The sequence below is a fragment of the Natrix helvetica genome, assembly GCF_964273705.1.
Source record: "Natrix helvetica genome assembly, chromosome: 3".
NCBI classification, from domain to species: Eukaryota; Metazoa; Chordata; class Lepidosauria; order Squamata; family Natricidae; genus Natrix; species Natrix helvetica.
In genome coordinates, this window is record NC_138549.1 from 130,500,436 (window position 1) to 130,521,517 (window position 21,082).

The following is a 21,082-nucleotide window of genomic DNA, read 5'->3' on the forward strand; positions in this document are numbered from 1 at the left end:
CATGGAGAATAACCCAGTCCTCCCCTTTTGCAAGTTGTCCATACAGGAAAAGTTTATTATATGTGTCATGGCCAACTTGTTATTTATATTTCATGTTTAATCTTCCTGCTTGAAATTAGGTCTTTTCCTTATTTGTTCTCTGTAAGTTATGGTAGGTGTTAAAATATCCTCCTCATAAATGGATTCAGAATTTTAAAAAATAGAGATACATTCTATTCCAATTTAATTTAAATTGCCTATAATTTATGGGATATATTTTAAGTTCCAAGTTCCTTCAGTCTTTATACTAAACTTGCAAAGGCGTTGCCCCTCCCCCCTGAAAACTGTGTTCTGACAGTAGACTGAATATCCCTCTTGTTTACATGAGTGACAGGATTAACAAAAGACAGTATATATACTCTTAGAAGTTACCTGAGTTTCAGGAAATTCCAACACCCCTGACATTCTTTACGTGGAACCAGAACAAAACATTTCTGATAAAGAGAAAGTTATGAACAAGACCAGTCTTCTATAGTTCATGCTTCTGTAGCAGGATATGTAGATTTTCAATGAACTCTTATATGCCACTGCCAGGAACTCAGTCAGCTGCTACTTTCCCTTTTATGCAAACAGTAATACTGTGTTGATTATTGTAAAGAATTCTTCTTGACATAATAGATATCTGAAGAAGCAAAAGAACTTATCTGCTTCGTGTAGAAGTTTGCTCTTGTGGATGCATGTCAGATTACTGTAGCTGCACATGTTAGTTTACATAATCAAGTTTGTAATTCAGAGGACACATTGTGGGGTGTGTAGGGTGTGGTTTTTTGAAATAACATTCTTTTTAATACATGCTGCTTTGTAATATAGTAGATTCTTCTGAAATATATTGTATTGAATGTATTGTATACTTTTTTCAAAATGATTTCTCTTGCCTTCAAATATTTAAGTTGAAAATCATTGAAATTATTGTTGAATGTTGTTTATGATGATGATGATGATGATGATGTTACCTGAAACACAGTCCACTAAATATAGAGGGTGGTGCTGAATATTATAATGAATTCTTTCTAGAGCTAGCAATTGAAATGTTTTGGGTAGCATATTAATTAACAGTAAACACTTCTAAACAAAATTAATTCAATAGTGTAATTAGCAGTTTATTTCCTGCATGGACTTCAAAAGATTAAATATATTGTTTATTCATACTATAAGTGATAAAATGTAGCACTTCAGCGTTTTCATGGGATCTGGTTGCCCAAGAAACAATTTGTTAGTGAAGCTTGTTAACTGCAGGATGCACAACAGAATTGTAACAAGGCATGTAACCTGTGTGTTTGGAACAAATAGAGGCCAAATAGCTGTATACGTAAGGTTCCCAGTGACACACAAAGGGGGGGGGGGAATGAATTAGTAGTTCATGCTTTAATTTCAGATACGTTATGCATTGGATTTTGATTTTCTTATAAACAACAAGAGCACATACGATAAGACAATTAAAGGGAGAAATAAAGGGCATGTTACAATTTGGTCAAATGTGAATTTTGAATCTGTTTACATCGGATTATTGTATTGACACATTGACATTTCATGGAGTTACAACTTTTTCCTCCTGTGATTTTGATAATGGATGATTATGAAGTTGTATCTATAATATGAGAAATTCTGAGCAGCTAAATCCTTCTGATCAGGTGTTAAAAGAAATGATTGATAGAGTGCATTTTCTTCCTGGATTGGCCTTTCTTTAAAGCTTGATCCTTGGCCACAAGTGAGACAGCTTGCCTTTTCAAACTGTCCTTCCAAGCAATATTACAATCCTGGTGACAGAAAATTATGTGCAATGTGGATTTTCTTACTAAGAGGCCTGATGCAATTCCTGACCAGATGTTTTATGTGAAAAGCAACAGGTTAAGAAATGCTGCTGTAGGCTCTTTTTCAGTAATTATATCTCATCTAGATAAAATTTATAACTAGATAAAAACATAAATTTATGTTTGAGTGTTTCTTGAATACAAGAAAGAAAGAAAAAAGAAGAAGGGTTAGTTTGTAAAGTAAAATACTTGGCAAACACATCTTTTCTTGAATGAAACTATTTCCATCAAGTTTTTTTTACATAGATGATATGTATCTATAAAAAGGGCAGAAATACACTGAATGTTAAATGCTATGCTGCCTTACTTGTATTACAGATAGTACTCAATTTACAACCATTATTTTAGCAACTATTCAAAATTACAATGGCACTGAAAAAGATTACTTTCAATCGGTCCTTGCACTTACTACTCCTGTAGCTTCCCCACAGTCATATGAACGAAATTCAGGCACTCGTCAACTGACATGTATTTATATGGTTGCAGTATCCCAGGGTCATGTGATCCCCATTTGCCCCCTTCCCAGCCAGCTTCTGACAAGCAAAGTCAATGGGAGAAGCCAAATTTGTTTGATTCACTTATCTTACTGCAGTGATCCGCTTAACAACTGTGACAAAAAAGTTCTCCCAAACAACTGCCTTGCTTAGGAATAGAAATTCTGGTCCCAATTGTGGTCATAAGTCAAGGATTACTTGTTGAAAATGTGACCAAGAACCAGGCACGTGCTACCATATGTGGTGGTTGTGCCAAAAAGCCAAAATATACTGGCGGAATATCCAAAAGTGGTTGATAGAGATAACCGAAGAGGAAGTAGAATTCATACCATAACTATTTCTCTTGGGAACTATAAACAAGAAATATATCAAGGGGGTAACCTTTCTAACAATACATATTATCATGGTAGCAAGAATGGTCTTTGCCCAAAACTGGAAAAACAGGGAAACTCCACATGAAGGGGAAATAATTAGGAAAATCTTGATCTGCCCTGAAGTGGATAAATTGATGTGGGGATTGAAGAATAAAGATGAATCAGAATATTATAAGATCTGGGATAAATTTTATCGATGGTTGGAATATAAAAGGGAAAGCCCAAAATAGACTCACCTGTTTCGATTAGCTGGCCTGGCATAATTATAATTGTGACAACTGTTACCTCCTGGAAACATATTCTTACCTGGTTATTTATAGGGTACGGTTTTAAACACTGTGTCCAACGTTTTAATTTATGTTTAATAAAAAAAAACTTTTTAATTTAAAATAAAAAGGATTACTTGTACTTAATATAAATTCAATTTTGAACAAGCTCAGAAAGATTGCAGCAAACATCCAGCAACATCAGCCATCTTTGATTAGTGTTTGTGTGCTCCGGGGATGTCAAGAAGAAAAGACATAATTTGGTAATTTGAAGAGAAAGGATTGGAGAATAAGATGGAAATATTCATGGCATGGAACAACTTAGCTTCACATAACTAAAAGTAATAACCCGTAAGATTTCATTGTAAAGTTGAAGAGAAATGCTGCGAATTTCAAAGTTCTGTACCTTGAAGGTTGGTTAACTTAGTTTTTATATGTACTGGGAATATGTGAGAGTAAATTCTGAAATTATATTGCAAACATTAGTTGACCTTATTGAAATATTTTAAGGCCATATTTGAAAAAAAATAGTGTGTTAACCACCAGCATCAGCTGCACTCAAAAATACCCTGCAAGCAGTCAAAAATAATCTGCTTGCAAAATTTGCTCAAAGGCATTCTTTCCATGAAAAATGAAACTGTCTTTCTTGTGACCTTTCCCAACTGGGCATGCAAATTTGTTGGACTTTTCAAAGGCGAACCATTCACAATTTGATGTGCTGTGCTTAATTGCAATGTTGCAGTTGGAGACCCAGCGTGAATAGTCCTAAATTGGTATCTTCTGGGAAATGTATGGTATGATCAGTGCTTTGGTTTTGCCTTAGGAATAGCTGCAAAGGAATTTAATAGTGTCTCTAGAGGAAATTTGAGCTAAGAGTGGAGAATTGAAGCATTATCCAACCCTGTGGCCTTCATGTAGATTGAGATTCAGTATATATTTGGAAAATGATTGCTAATGTATGCTTGACATTGCTGATTAATAGAATCTTTACCAGTAAAAATCATTCTTGTAAGTAGATTGCATTGGAATCAGGTTGTTTTGTTATTCATTGGCTAGTTTGTCTAATGCACAATAGTAATTGCTGTTTTTTTAAAAAAAAACAACAAATCAGCTGACCCAATGAGTAACAGAAAGGGGATTTTTAGTTAATATTTAATAAAGTCCCATTGGTATATGACGATCAAGAGGAACTTTAACTTTCATTTTTAAAATTTGCTTTTAATATCCTTTTCTTTTTGCACTTATATTTTGCCCTTTTTCCAAGGATTTGAGAACAGCAACTGTCTTCAGAAACTTATAATGTTAGAAATCTTGATCATTCTGTGTGTTTCAGAAACTGATTGAGTTTAAACCTATGTAACAACTTGCACTTTATGTCTCTCACATTACAATGTATAAATTTACCATAGTTATTGTTTATTCTTTAGGAAGCTCAGAATGGTTCTTGTGGTTGCTATTTGACTTTAGAGAAACATCGCTTTAATAGATGCAGGCAGCAAATATATTCAGATACCGTAGTTCATATCATTTTCTGTTTTAATGCTATTTTCATGAATAATTCCCTTCTTCCCTTGTTTTGCAGAGATTCGAGCCCAGCTTATTGAACAACTGAAATGTCTTGATCAGCAATGTGAACTCAGAGTCCAACTGCTCCAAGATTTGCAGGATTTTTTTCGCAAGAAAGCTGAAATTGAAATGGACTACTCCAGGAACTTAGAGAAGCTGGCTGAACGATTTCTGGCAAAGACAAGGAGCACCAAAGACCAGCAATTCAAGTAAATCATTTCCTTTTGGAGCAAATGGGATCTGGGGAGTGAGGGGAAAGCCATAAAACTGGGAAGATGCCAGCTACCAGCATGCAAATCACATTGCTTTATGGATGTCATAGTCAGGTTATTGTTGGTTTATATTTCATTTACAGTGCAAATATAAGATAGTTCCATTTTCCCTCAATTTTGTTAGCTAAAGTGCAGGGGTGAGATGTGCACAAACACACAAACAAACACACACACACAGACACCTCTGTGGTTACTCGGCATTTGTGGTCTTCTCCTAATAGCTTGTATAATGGAAAGATTAGAAGCTCCCGTGGAATCTAGAGCTTCTATGTGAAAAGCTTTCTGTAACTGGTGCAATAAAATAAGGGCTGACCTGGAGATGCAGAAAGTTCTAATGCAGATTGTAGATATCACTTGCATCCTTTTATAGAAGACATTATTAAACAATGTTTTCTAAACTCTACAATTGCATTTTGTTGTTAAGCATGACTATTTCTAGTTATTGTAAATTTAAAATATTTTGGCTTTGGCACCTAAGAAGAATTTTAAACATACAACTTCTGCCTTTTTCAACTATAATATTGCAAGTGCATGGACAATGGGATGTACTTCTGCTGTAAAGCAGAAAAAGGAAATAAGCTTCTCTGTAGGAAGATGGTGTGGCTGTTATTGTGAATATTCTGAAACTTAGAAGGAAAGTCGCTCTATATCAGTGTATAGGCTCTGTTTTGGGTAGCAGTAGCAATGTCAAAATTTCAAGTTGGATCAGACCAAGAAACCAGTGCCATGTAGGTCAATTCTGCTTTTATTGTAAAGCTGTAGTACAACATTTCGTAGATCCAAATGTGCTTTTCTCTCCTTTTCTTTATCTTCATGAGAATTAGGGACTGCTTGTCTGAAACACTTACTCATATTGCAGTACATTTTTTGCTCTGGGTTCAGTCACCTTGTTTTAGTAGTGCTCTCAACCCAGTCCCTCAAGGTTATTCCTTTGGCCCTCTACAAGTGGAGACTTGGTTGTATCATTGTGTTATTTTTGTTCAGTTACTGAGTTGTGTCCAACTCTTTGCAACCCCATGGACCATAGCATACCAGGCTCCCTTGTCCTCCACTATCTCCCTAAGTTTGCCCAAATTCACGTTCATTGCATTGATAACACTATCTAACCATTTCATCCTCTTCTGTCCCTTTCTTCCTTTGCCTTCAATCTTTCCCAACATCAGGTTCTTTTCCAATGAGTTCTCTCTTCTTATTTGGGGGCCAAATGCTTCAGCTGACTTGGTTGTAGATACAAATAGATATTTAAATTTGCCTGAGGCTTATATTGAAACAACAGTCTGAAGATACCGTAGTCATCCGTTCCCAAGAAATTGGTATTCCAAATATCTGAATGGTATTTGATTCTCTTAAAACACTCTCTAGACATAATATATTATTGACTTAAGGACAAAAACAAGCATACCTAGGATGTAATTTACATTGTGCCTCAATGATGGCTATTTCTGGAGCTATCTATATACGTTTTAAGCTATCTGCTCAAACATTTTTGAATCCTTTTGCATTTTGAATATTTCTGCATAAATGTGGTCTAAAATGTGATTTATTCTTCGCACACTAAATGATAAGAGGTGACAATTCTAGCTGTGGTGACTAAAGGTGGTCTTATTTTTTGCTCATTAATTTAATTGGGTTCTCTATCTAGTTTTTAGGACTTGTATGAATGACAAGTCACGTTTTAGGTCATATTTATGCAGAAATACTAAAAACTGAAAAGAGCTCACAAGCATTTAAGCATCATCCGATGTTTGAAACTGGATATCTTAAAGGAAATTGCCACTGAATTACAGTTTAAGTTGTAAATGCCAGCCTTTACCCTTTTATTTATTTTTCCTTTCATCAAACCTAATGTACAGTAAGTGATTTGTGTTCTTTAATTCTGATTATAATGTGGTATGTGATCGTGAAATCAAAATGCAGGACCCAAAGTGAATTTAAGTATTGTTTGAAAAAAATATTTGGATATTTAAATTATCCTTGCTGTTTTGTCAAGGCTTCATGTTTATGTTTACTTTTCAGACTTTTAGGGTGATGAGACAACTTATGCAAATGTTGAATCTTCTTCTCCTTTGACGGTATCTACAGTATGTTAAAATATCAAGTTTGGATTTTTATAGCGCTGCAGTTTCCAATTTTATATAAGAAAATTTTGGGGAACAGAATTACTAGTTTCTACAGGAAACAGAAACTAGCTTTATTGCTATAGGAGTTGCTTTTATAGAATTTGGATTCTTATCAAAATCATAGAAAATATATGCTCACCTTAAAATGTTTCTGACTTTTAGCTTTTCAAATATGAAGGACTGATTATATCTCAAAATAGCAGAAACAGATAATTGGCAAGGAGAATTTAGCTATCATTTGTAATTCTAAACTTTTCTGCTTTTAACATACCTTTAGCAAGACTTTTCCCCCAGGATCTATTGCCAGTCTGTCAAATGTATTAATACCAAATCTGCTACAGAATACGGAAAGGTACATTCACCTTCAAGTTATTGATTGATTATATGTTCCTGTAGTTTCCTTGGCTGTAATACATCTTTACCTGGAATGTTTCTTTTTTCTACTTGTACAATACAATAGCAGAGTTGGAAGGGACCTTAGAGGTCTTCTAGTCCATTTCTCCTGAGTTCTAAGTTTCTTCTCTCCTTGATTAGTTTCCACCCATTGCTTCTTGTTCTACCCTCAGGTGCTTTGGAGAATAATTTGACTCCCTCTTCTTTGTGGCAACCCCTAGAGATATTAGAACACTGCTATCATGTCTTCCCTAGTCCTTCTTTCTATTAAACTAGACATACCCAGTTCCTGCAACCGTTCTTCATATGTTTTAGTCTCCAGTCCCCTAATCACCTTTGTTGCTCTTCTCTGCACTCTTTCTAGAGTCTCCACATCTTTTCTACATTGTGGCGACCAAAACTGAATGCAGTATTCCAAGTACTTCCCTGTCAGCCCTGCAATACTGCTGTTCCCTGGAGTTGTCCTATCCAAGTATTGACCAGATCTGATTACATATGCATATGCATATGCGGCGCACACACGCACACACACACACACGCACACACACACACCTGTGACAGGCTACCAAGAAAACAAAAGGTGTTTTTGTAGTTAGGATTTCATATTGCAGTGTTTCTCAACCTTGGTGACTATAAGTCCTGTGGACTTCAACTCCCAGAATTCCCCAGCCACAGGACTTCAAGTCACCAACGTTGAGAAACACTGTCATGCTGGGTTTTTATTTTTTCATTTTTTCTAGAAATAAGTGCAAGAATGAGCTTCCATTTCAGGATGCCATTAAATTTCATTAATATAGATCCCTCTCATTACAGTCTATATTTCTGTTTTCTTTCTAAGGGGCATGTTCAACTGAATATCAGGTATGGGAATGGCCCAAGTGACCTAACAGGTTTTTGATTGGTGCTGCAGAGTGAATGACTGAAAAGAGTGAAGTTACCAGTTTTAAAAACAAAATCTTAAATTCCCATATAAGACAGTATACATAGCTCGGGGTTGAACTTTGGAGTCCTTGGTATTCTCTGAGTTTGGTTAATGGCTTGCAGATGTTTCATTATCCAACTAGGTAATATCATAAGTGATGTTACCTGGTTGGATAATGAAACATCTGCAAGCAAACTTAGAGAGCACCAACGATTCTGCAGACTCTTAAGTAATTACACTGTGAGTAGACCATCAGTTCATCAGCTAAATTTTCAAAACAGGGCAAGAGCAAGAAGAAGGACTAGGGAAACAAATGCAGATGGTATTGTTCAGAGTCCCTTTTTTTTGCCCGGGGGGGGGGGGCAGATTCCCACTAGTTTCTGTTGTTATCACAGTCCACCCATCCCTCCCCAATAGTATTTCCTGTTGTTCTTTAAGAAGTAGGCTCATCTTCCTCTTGGCAGCAAGTTCTGCCTGCTTTCATAGACAGTGCATAGAGGAAGGACCTACTGCAGACCAGACAGCGCTGCAACTCTGGTAGCAAAGAATAAAGCTAGAGTGTTCATGAAAAATAAACAAGAAATGGAAGGGATGTTTTCAATCTTTCCAACTTAATGCTAGGGGGAAAAAATCATACAAAAGAGATTTATGATTCCATCTGTTTCTACCTGCCTGCTTGCTCATCTACGTGTCTATCAGCAGATTAACTGTTTGTCACACAATTGGCTTTCTGAATACTTAAGAGCTGTCTATTTTTTTTATTGTTCCTACTTTTTAAAAGGGTAAGCATACAAAATTAAGTGGAATCGAGTGGCCTTTACATTGTATTAAATAAATAAAACTGGACAGAATGGAAGAAGATTTAATCTGCTGTTCTTTTTATTATTATTTTACAATATAAAATACATAGATACAAAAGAAAATGATAGGAAAAACAGGGGAGGGAAAAAGGAAGGAAAAATGTAGAAAGGGGTGAAAGAAAGAAAAATCCATTGACTTCCAACTCCCCTTATTGCAGCAGTAGAATAAGATAACATCAAACCTCAACTTTGTACTTTAACATAATAGTATAAACTAGCTACATCTATAACAATAAAGCAAGAGTTAATCTAGAGAGAAATTCTGGAAAAAGAAAGACCGTGTTTGAAAATCATTATGGGGCTTCAGAGAAAGTATTCCAAACAAACCTTTCCCCTGGGGTATCCCTAGGGGAGAGACTATTAGTCAGAGGCTTAAAATATTGTATTGCCAATTTTCATTCAAACTCTTCTTCATTTTGGTCCTGTGATCAAGATTAGAACATATGCAGACTACCATGTGTTTCCCAGTACACTTACACACAAACACACACAAGGCAGCATGATGGGAGAAGAGAAATGGGCATACAAAGACACAACATGTTATTTCATTACACAAAAAACAATACTAATGCTTCCTATGCCCAATAGTGATAATGTGCTGGAAAGAATTCCAGAAGGTCTGTTGTGTACATGCTTTCCCTATCTTATTTTATGGCAGGTTTTTTTTTTGAAAAGCTCTTAATTCAATGGCAAATCTTGAGGTGGGAAAAGCAGAGTGAACAGGAGGTGGCTGATGGAAAAATATGTTCTCCCAGATGCTCTCATTATTACTTAACTTTGGTGCCAAATTTTGGCAAATAACAGGAAACAGAGACAAAGGAAATTGTCATTCTAGCAACAACTTTTAATTCAAACATATGTCGAACAGGGAGATTGGAGATCCCTAAAACTAAGAAAGTAGGATTAGGGACTTGTTGCAAAACTGATTGTAACCAGGAAGCAAATACAGGCAGATAAAGACTAAAGGAATATGTACTATCTTATATGATTGATATGTTTTGTAGGGACTAACTGACTGCTCCTATCTTATATAAGCATAACTTCAAATGTCAGTGATAGCAAAAGAATTATGGAGTTACAATTCTGAACAGCTTGGAATTTGGAATGTATAGTCTTTTACTTGCAAATGGTTTTGCAGTTTACTAATATTTATTCTCATTCCTATTGTTTTCCATCCTCCCTTTGTGTTCAGAAACTCTCATTATGTCTTGAGCAATTGTTTAGGCTTTTTGTGCTGTACCACAAAGATTTAGATTCTTTTAATTAAAATAATGAGCTTTCATTCTTCAAACAAAGTATTAGATCCCAGCATCCTTATTTTCATATATAAGCTTCATTAGTTTGTTCTTTCAGCTAAAAAAAGAGAGAGACAAAAGTGACTGCTGAAGAATATACTGAACTGTTCCCAAAATTGGGAAGGGTGAGTGGGTAGAGAAAACGTTAGGGTGTGATGGCAGGCAGTAAAATTACAAATTTATGTCAGTTAAGTGGATATTTTGTGACCGTGTAAGCTACACTCTCAGCCATTTCTCAGAGTGCTTTATTATACTTTTTAAAAAATCCACATGTGATCACTAGCCTCTAAGGATGGATATACAGCATCTCAGGAGTCGGATGTGGCAAATCCACATTTTCGGACATTGAATACAACTGTGACTCTTTTGCCTTCAAAGCTTCCTATACCCACCATCACTACCAAGGCTAGTTTCTCAAAATACTTAGAATTCTTTTCCCTCCTAGAAAAAGAGAAGGTCTAGAAATTTGCCCCATCAGATACAAACTTCTTATCAAGTTACTTGCTTTTCTTTGGTGTCTAAGACAACTTGCCACAGCCAACTCACTGCAGCAACTTTCTGCGGGACAGCTTGCCACAGCTCGCCACAACTCGACAATTTATCGCAGAACAAGACTTATACTAATATAGAAGAAATGATGGCATAGACTCCTTAAAGAAAGGATGCAAAATGAGGGATAAAATGAAATGTGAATGACAACATTTAAAATAATTCTTAAAAATTATTTTAAATAGTAAAATTGAATTTTTGAATTGTCCAGTGCTGAGTTGGCTGTGATGAGTTGGCCATGGCAAATTGGTCATGGCAAGTTGGTTAGTTGACCATGGCAAGTTGTCCCATTCTGTTTCTTTGTCTTCTTCCCCATTGAATGCTATTTCTTTAATGTCACAGAATTGAAAAGGATCAAGGTCTTCTAGTCCAATTCACTGATTTTCAGCCTTGCTTGAAAATCTCCAGTAATAGAAAACCCACAATTCCACAGGGTTCCGTTGCTCACTAGCTTTCACAGCCAGTAAGTTCTTCCTTATTTCATGTTTGGATTTCCCTGTGTAAAGTTTTCATCCAGTTTGAAGAATCCAAGATATATATTTTACTTGACAGATCCAGTCCCCAACAAGATAATGGTAATTGTGAAGCCATCGATAGGTATTTGAGACATTCAGGAAGTACAAGAGGGATTTAACCATTCCTTCCACTTTTCTTCAGCAAGGGTAATGATTAATTTGAAAAACAATAGACAGGAATACACATCTTTTCTTACATTTTTTTTTGTAAAAACACCTTCTTTACCCCTTATTGTTCCAAACTATTGCCCCACTAAACATGGATTTGGAACATACTCCTGAAAAGAATAAAGAGAAACGTGGAGGAGAAACCTTTGAAGGGTACCACCTTAGGGATATATCTGATTGTAACTTTTCTGATTAATAATTTAGGCAGGATGCCATTTCCTCCCACCCTCTTAGCTTATTTCCAGATGGAGAGGCAGTAAAAAAGTAAGAAAGCTGAAACATTTATCTGTTTCTACTGTTTGTAACTCTTTCCCCATATTCACTTTAGTATCAGCAAATATATATTTTAGAAACTCATATTTGGCCAATATTACACATATGAAATCTTGTTATTATAAGGGACCACATTCTTTCTCTCTTATATGATTAGAACGATCACACTGGGAAAATGGAACTTTGTTTTAGTTCACGTGCTTAAGCATCTTTGGTTATTCTAAAGGATCTTTCATATGGATAACAAATCCATATTAAAAGCCAGAACTGAGACTATGTGCTAAGAAGTTGATCACCATCTGTTTTCAATTAGGTGAAAGCAAAACCTGGAAGTTAGCAGAAAACAACAACACAGCAGAATACCTAGGGAAAGAAACAATTAATTGTGAAAATCTTGATATCTTCCAGAACATTGTAGACCTCCATTGAGTTAAATAAAAATAAAAATCACAGATACAGTAGAAGAAATTTCCAGCACCTTGGCTGAGAAGCCCTTTCTTAGTTAATTGCAACTTATGTCATCTTAGAGACTTTGTTTTCTGAAGTGCAAAATCATTTCCAGCATCACTTTGGCTTTGTTTTTTCCCCCTTTAATTTTAGAAACACTGTCGTGCTTTAATAGTTTCAATAGCTTTAATAGTTTACATGTATTTTAAATCTAGTCTTTTTTAAAAACAGTATAGCCAATCTGAAGGAAGCAAACAAGCTCATATTTGTAACCTTTGTTTGGATCATTATAGGACTGTAATGTTAACTAAATTAGGTATTGTATCTGAGCTGAAATTGTTCTTGGATTATTTTAATTATTTGTTCTGTGAGACTATATATCTGATTGTTCATATATTCTTGCTTTTAAAAAATCTCAGCACTTGGTTAATTCAGTCAGGTGAATAATGGCTTACTAGAGGCTAAGATGTTTTGGAATTATAAGCCTGCTATAGAGATAAAAGCATATTATCTATTAAGGTTGATTAGCATTTAGAAAGGAATATGAATTTTTGTTAATTCTATGCACCCATTACAAGAAGTAGCAGAAGTATTTATTCATGATTCCTCTATTTTAATTTTCTTTTAATCTTAGTGTTCATTTAAAAAGTATCAAACCAGCTTATGTAAAACAAACCTTCCTTGCCCTTCATAATACAAAACTAAAAATGTATTCAGAGAAGAAGAGAAAGCCATTCTTATTACTATCTCTGGGAATGGGAAGAAGTTCAGGGCTCAATTCAGCTGGTCTTTGAGCAGTGCCATTTTTGTGGCTCTCCCCCACCCCCCCCAGCTCACCCTCTGCTATAACTGCTGTTGGGTGATGGGTAAAGGAGGGGGGAAAAGCCAAATGAAGATAGTCTTTCAACCAACTTGATAGTGGGCCCTGATTTCTATCTTGCCTTCTGCTGTGGCAGATTGACTGGCTGCTATTATATGATAGCATGGGATTTTGAGTTGGCACAAAGCAAATGTCGGGATCTTTCCTATGGCCAGAAAAGAAAAGCTTATTCTTCATCGGTTTCATGTCACAAAAATTATAATGAGAATTTTACTACTTTCCTCTATTTCCCTCCCTTACTGCTACAAAAAAATTGCAGCATTTTCCACTGAAAAATTATTTAGGTGTCTCTTGTAAGTGATCATTTTATGTATTTAAATACGTTACATGGCTTTTAATTAAGAAGTTTGCTCTATTTAAACCTGTTTTGTTGTAATCTACGTATTGTTTGGACTATAAGACACAACGGTCTATAAGACGCACCGAGATTTCAAAGAGGCAAGTCAGGAAAAAAAAGTTTTTGTCCTCCCCGGCTCCGAGGAGCACACTGCAGCCTTCAGCAGGGCTCGTGGAAGGCAAAAATGGCTCCATTTTTCACCATATGGGGGCCTTTTTCCCTTCCCCCAACCCTGCTGAAACCTGCAGAGTGCTTCTGGGGGTGAGGAAAGGCAAAACGGCCCATTTTTTTTGCCCGTTTTTCACAAAAAGGGTGGGTGGGGCTTCAGGAGGCCAAAAATAGCTGTATTCGGTGTATAAGATAGACCAACATTTCCACACTCCTTTAGGTGTGTGTGTGTGTGTGTGTTATACTCCAAAAAATATGGTAATGGAGTTGCATGTATGATACTTGAAGTAATAAAAAATCACTGTAGCTTTGACAGCTGTTGAAAGGGAAATGCCCAGAGAAATAAATTTTGTCATCAGAAAAACTCAGGAAACCACCTAAACTTGGTATGAAAATAATTTCACATATTAGGTACCACAAAGGAACACATTTCCTTAGCATACACCTTAACATATTATGGTATGGCGAGCAAGGCTTATTTCTTTCTTGGAAAGTAGGCTTCGGAAATGACTTTGACATATCAACTGGGAGTTTCTGCAAAATTAATAAAGTCTTTGATTTGCAGTGGAATTTTAAATTTCTCCAGAGAGGATATAAAGAAGCCAGTTTATAGCATGTGTTGTCCCTTCTGAGAATTGGTTTCTGTAGGTTGGAAATGTAAGTCCAATGGCTTTAATAACTATCTATTAGAATCCTCTTAGTTGTAGCAGTAGCAACTATTTCTAATCTTGATGTATTTTCAGCAGTCAGACATGATCTCTTTTAATATGCTGGCATTGCTTTTTTCCTCATCTCAAGATAAGGCTGTTATTCTTCAGAGAGCCATGCTTTCAATCTCAGCTGTTTGTGTCACCTGCCATCTGTCGATCACCAGTGATTTGAAATACCAAGCTCTGCTAAATCACAGCTTGAAGCAAAGTTTCAAAGTAATTGGGTAAACTAAAGTATGTAAGATTTGGGTCAAATTGCTTGAGGAACTTATTTTTTTCCTTCTGCTAAGCTGCCATGGGAATAGCATCCTAGTATATTATTCTTGGTCTCTTAGTATATTATTCTTGGTCTCTTACAGGTCCATTGTAATATGAACAGCCATGCATATATAGTATTGCTTACTATGAAAGGAAATAGTGTGATGGTATACCTTCTGCTGTGAACATACTCCTAATATAAAATAAAAACAGTGCCCTAGACTGATTATTTTTTCCCTTGGTCATTATAGAAAGAATGCCAATAGAAAATAGCCCCTGGTGAACCCTTGACTCTAGATTTAATCCATACGAGAGATTATCAGTGATTGAGAGAAGGATCCTAACCAGGAAGGGGCACAACTAGCGCACAACATCTAGATGGATTCCCAGATTATACACTGGATCCATCTGGAGCAGTACAACTTTATCCAGGACCAACAGTGGTAAACACTATATACAGAAGAGCCCAGCACCCACAGCCACTCTATCTCACCAAGGTTCAGTCGAAGCCTGTTTCCCATCCCCATCCTGATCTCCACAACCACCAGAACATAGATAGCATAAAATAACATAGATAGCATTGCTCAGTTATACAATTGGATATTATTTGCATACTAATGATTGCTCCTCCCATGGTGATATAGGATCTCATTGAGCGGTTTCATGTAGATGCTAAAAAGGAGCAGAGAGAGCCCTGAGCCCTGCAGCACCCCATAAAGAAGGGCACGTGGGCTGGGTCTCTCGCTTTCTATCAATATTGATTGGGATTGATCACAGAAGAATGAGGTCACCCCCACCCTCAACTCCCAGAACCAACACAAAAGAATACCATGATTGATGTACCAAAATCAATCAATATCCAAAAATACAACCAATGCCATTGCTGTCCCACTTTAGAAACCCCACTGGAAAAAGAGTCCAGATAAACTGTTTCATCCAGGACCTTCTTGACCATCTTCCCTAAAAGGTTCAGCGTCAGATAATTTAGATATCCTTGCTAGAGCACTTAGCCACCTTTCACCAGTAATTTATAAGTATGTTCATTCTCTGTGCTGATAGTTACACTGGAATATCTGTCTGTCTGTCTGTCTGTCTATTGATCTCTTAAACCATTTCTTACTTTATACCTTGTATATAAAATTCTTACTGCCTAGTTTGGTTCATCCAAGAAACATATGTGGTTGAATCTTACATAGCTCAAATGTATTATGCATTTTAGAACATTTTTAGTTAGGGATGAAGAATTTACTTTGAGCCAAGAACTAAATAAACTTAGGGCAAATGTTCCAGGGTCGATAGATGATGAGTATGAGAATAGGGAATATGCATAGCACCAAGTTGATGGAGACTTTCTGGTATGGTTAGGCAGCTCTGTAATCTTATATTCTCTCCCCTTTAGACATTGCTTCCAAAATTAATTGTTTACATTCAGAGACAGTTGAGAACTCCACCTAAATTCACTCAGGACTAATTAGTTTCCATGGAGGAATTTCTGACTCCAAAAACTTTTTAATCACAAGGAGTCTTGTTATAAAGCTTGTTTTTGTGTTTGTGTGTAGATGTGAGTGTTTCTTCCATTTTTTCTCTGCTTCCTGGCAATGACGCTATGCTCACAGCTTTGGAATTAGGTATTCAAAGCCAGGTGTCTGGTTTACAGGTTTATACAAAACAGAAGGCACCTAACTTTTTTTATATTTCTAAGACTTTAGGCAAACAGGGTGCCCATGTTCCGTTCAAAAGGGAGGTACAATATTTAGTCTAAAATGCACCCATGCTGAAATTAAAACTGTCAGGAAACCTATATTGGGATTTTATACATGGAAAAGATGTTCTCTGCTCTTTTTAATAAACCCACATGTACCATAATTCTGACATCTACAGGGGTGGGCTGCTGGGGATTTGCAGGCGTTTGGGAGAACTTCTAGCTAAGATTCTGTGCAGTTTGGAGAACCCCCAAATCTCACTCCTGGCTGGCCCTGCCCACCCCACCCCTCCCAGGAGTCCACACGCGACCCATTTTGGATGCAGGTACGTACAGGGAGGCTCGGGGAGGGCAAAAAATGGGGCTATCAGAAGTTCGGGAAGGCTGGAAATGGGCCCGTTTCCAGGCTCCAGAGGGCCTCCAGAGCCTGGGGAGGCCATTTTCGCCCTCCCGGAGGCTCAAAGAAAACCTCCGGAGCCTGCGGAAAGCGAAAACAGCCCCCCCCCACTATGGTGCAGGAGCCCGACTAGGCCATGCCCACCCAGCAACCGGGCAGAATACCCCTTGCTAAAAATTTTGAAGCCTACCCCTGGTTATCTATATTGTTGATCCTAAAAGGCGGAAGCTATTTACCTCTTCAGTATCTTCACTCTCGGTTCTAAAGCTGGCTGTTAAACTTGTTACCAGTTTGGCCATCTTTATCTTTATATGTACCTTTTAAAAACTGTGTTCCTTGACTTTTATTACTAGAGTTTACAAATCCATTCATTTTCAGCTGTTGGACTAATATCATCAATATACTGCCCGTTGTATGTTTCTTTGTCCAGTTTTAAAGCCACATTCAGCTTCCTTTAATTCAGCATTTACTGTAGGTTTGAGTACATGAGCGGAGATTATTACACAGCCTATCAAGGTTCTTTTGCCAAACTGAAAGCAACCTGTTTTGCCATGTTCTGTTCATACTCTGACTTCCTGACCTGTACGTGTCATATTCATCTTAATAACTTGTTCAATCCACTGCTTCTCTGGTTCTTTATTGATGAGATTCAGGACTTCAAAGTGATTCCTAATGTTCCTCTTGAAAATGGTGGATATATGTTCAAGATCATATTGGGAAAGCTGACTGGCTTTCTTCTTTAGCTAAACTGCTCATGAGTGGTTCGTGTTCTGTACCTAGGCCTGACTTCTTTGATGCTATAGTTGAGCTCCTCCACCTCCTTTTAATAATAATATAATCAATTTGATTTCTGTATACGACATCCAGTGATGTCCGTCGATGCAGGTGTTGTTTTACTAGTTTGAAGACAGTATAAGCTGTGAAGAAATAATTGGAGTGCAAAACTTGTTAAGTCACTCTCCTGCTTTGTTTCAATTCCTAAACTATACAATTCAACCTCAGTTTCATCCTTAATGTTTTCAACTTTGGCATTCCAGTCTTCGGTCATAAGCAGCGCATCTTGCTTGAATGCTTTGTTGATTTCAAAATCAACTTGATCATAAAACTCATCAGCTTGGTCTTCTTCTGCTTCAGTGTTGGAGCATAAATCAAGGATAATTAGCATATTAAAGAGTCAGGCCCATGAAGTCTATTGATATTATTTGGTCATTGATTTCATTGTAGCCAAGTACTGTTCTTGCTACATTCTTCCCAAATATAGAAACAGTGCCATTCCTTTTTGAATTCTATATCATGAATAGTAAACAGTACAATCTTCTGACTGAAAGTGTCTCATATTCCTGGTTCTCGCTGCAAACTTCAGATTTTCTTTCTCTATATGGCAGTATCAGCAACTAGATCTCCTGAAAGCTGTAATTCTGGAATTTTGAAGGCTATCACATCTGAGGAGCCATCAACCAATACTATATTATCTGTCATTTCATATTTTATATCTATGTGATTTTTTTGGTAAAAATATAGGAGTGATTTTACTACTTCTTTCTCCTACACAGTATGGATTGATGCCAATGCACTAAAGCTGTGATGGCAAGCCTATGGCGTGTGTGTTGGATGCCATAGGCTCGCCACAATATTGCCTGTTGCGGTTTTGAGTTCCGCGCAGTTCCCCGGCATGTATGTGCGCACTGGGAAGCTGAGCTTCCAGTTTGTGATGTGCACATGCACGCCGGCAGCTGGTCTTTATGTGTGCAGGCACAACAGAAAATGGAAGACCAGGAGACCAGCGCACATGTGCACTCTGGAAACTGGAAGCGTGCCGGGGAACTGCTCTTCCAGTTTCTGGCGCTCCCCCACACAGTATGCTCCCGTTTCGGCACTTGATGGTTCGCCAACACTGCACTAAAGTGATCATCTGCTTCCAGCATCTTCCTATATCACAGCTGCCCAATATGGGTGCCTGCTTGCTTTAACTGGGCAGCTGGGATGACTTCCACACCTTCACTGTGCTGGGAATCTTGCCACACATTTTCAATATTTTTTGTACATCCCTCCCTGGAACATTTCCTTCTTCTGCCACAATGAGTTAGCACAGCAATGTTGTGGGGTTGGGGAATGCTAAGTGTTAGGTAATTCTAATAGGAAATGTATGCAATAATAGTTCAAGAGTAACAAATAAGCCATTTACAATCTCAGTCCCCTGGAGTTAAAATCATTACCTTATTCAATTTATCACTTCGATTGAACAGCTAGAAAAATGTACATACTACTCTAATTCTGCCCTTTCAGAAGGAGGAAGAGGAGGCGGCAAAGAGCAGAACATACATTCTTTTTAATGTTCAGGGGTACAGTTCTGTAATCCTACAATTTCTATAATGTTTCGATATGTTACGGAAGCACTTCATTCTATTTTTCCATTCGGCATATAGCTTTTGACTTTATGCTGTGGTTAGATTTTTTTTTCTGTGTGGCCAATTTGATTATATTTGGATTGCTGACAAGAATTACTTGGTCACAAACGAACAAGCAGATATTGCCTGCTATTCATAAACAAACGGCTGCACCTAGTCTTTGTAACAGGAAGGCTAGTGTTTGAAATCCATAGCCTGTAGGTAATTTGTAAGGTCCCCACAGTGCCCCTTAGTATTTGACTATTGTATTGCCCTAGGCTTACTAATCCTGTGCTATTACAGCAACTAAAATAGATCCTGCCTTTTGCTGCGTAGGAACCAATCAATCACTTGCCCTAAGAAGCAACATTGTATATTTTTGTACCAGTGCAATGTCATTTGAAGATTAGTAGCATGTCTTAAGAATTGCAAAGCCCATAGGGTCAACCTAATCAAAACTGAATCTCAGCAGATGCAATGGGACTACATCCCCCATCATTCCTTCTCCTGATTGCACTCACTTGAGATGAAGTACAGTATATTGATGCATCTAGAGAGCCCCAGGTTAGGGTTAGCCGATGCTTTATGGAAGAGCATAAATACAGTTCAGCAGACCTTTTACTATTTTTATACTTGTATGCAAGAGAGAGTGTTGTTCCATGGCCAGCTCATTGTTACATTCCGTGGTGCTGCTTTTTGATCTTTGTCTCAACTTTCCTGTGCAATAGCCGCATACAAACACAAGACCACAGAATAAATGCATTTCTCCTTCTAGAACCTGCTACTTCTTTTTGGCAACCAGAACTAATGGTTGCTTTGAATCAAACTGTCTTACTTTCTTTATACAGTATATGAATTCCCGAAGCAACGCAGATTGCAAACTTCCTGTGGCATTTTTCATCAATAAACTCTGCCAGATCAGCTACTTTGAAAATGGGATTCTTGTATTTTGCTGTTCAATAAACTCTGCCATATCAGCTACTTTGAAAATGGGATTCTTGTATTTTGCTGTTTTGTTTAAATAAAATTAACCTGCACCTTACAGTAGATCCAATCTTGCTTTGTGTTATTTTGCTGTGGAAATAATACCTCATTTGTATTTCTGATATTTCTAGGATCATTGTGGTAGGAAACATCTGTTATTTATTCACTGTACAGTGGTATTTATTTATTGGGATTTCATTGTTTACCCTAAAGGAGGCAGCCTGGTGGATATGTGTTTGTGAATATGTTTTACTTATTTAGGAGACTGGGATTCAATTTGCACTCCAATAGAAAAATATGTGAACTGAAATGTGATATAAAATATACCTAAGTAATAAGGAATTGAATGTTAGTTATGAAAGTAGAATAATTGGTGCTTCAGAAAGAGTGTGTGAGAGAGAGATAGGGGAGGGGAGAGAGACAGAGGGAAGAAGGGAGGGAGGGAGATAGAGAGAGGCAGAGAGAGATTTATTTCTGGAGCATATTCTGAAGACTTTATGGTATCAGAACAAGGAAATAAATGGTGAGAAGACAAAAAATGGATTTAAATTGATCAATTTAAAATTAAATATTTTGGGACATATATTGTACAAGACATTTAAAGACAGTTTAGGTTTCAAGTTGGGTACTTCTGGCATGTAATATTGGTGAATACATTAGATATGCTTATGATCTGGCCTGGAAATAGAACACATGTAACTGTTTTCTACACACTAATGGCTACTTGTTAGCACTATGAGGTAATCCAGATAAGAAGTACCAAAATCCAGTTTGGTTTAGGGGTTTAGTGAAGGGGGGGGGGGGGGGGAAATCACAACTTGGCATGTGATGCCACCGTGACGATGCAAGTTTGACACCCCTGGGTTAAGGCATCAGGTTAGAAACCAGGAGACTT

At 37.1% G+C, this 21,082-nt stretch overlaps 1 protein-coding gene across 4 annotated transcripts in view; it reads left to right on the forward strand.

Moving 5' to 3' along the window:
* SRGAP2 (SLIT-ROBO Rho GTPase activating protein 2) overlaps positions 1-21,082 on the forward strand; it is a 217,313-nt gene that overhangs the window by 74,088 nt on the left and 122,143 nt on the right. For all 4 annotated transcript variants that reach the window (XR_014174905.1, XM_081947182.1, XM_081947183.1 and 1 more), the window contains exon 3: positions 4,567-4,759. Coding sequence is in view for 3 of the 4 variants with exons in the window: in XM_081947182.1 (XP_081803308.1) it covers positions 4,567-4,759 (193 nt within the window). In the remaining variant the exon portion in view is untranslated. The remainder of the gene's footprint in view (positions 1-4,566; positions 4,760-21,082) is intronic.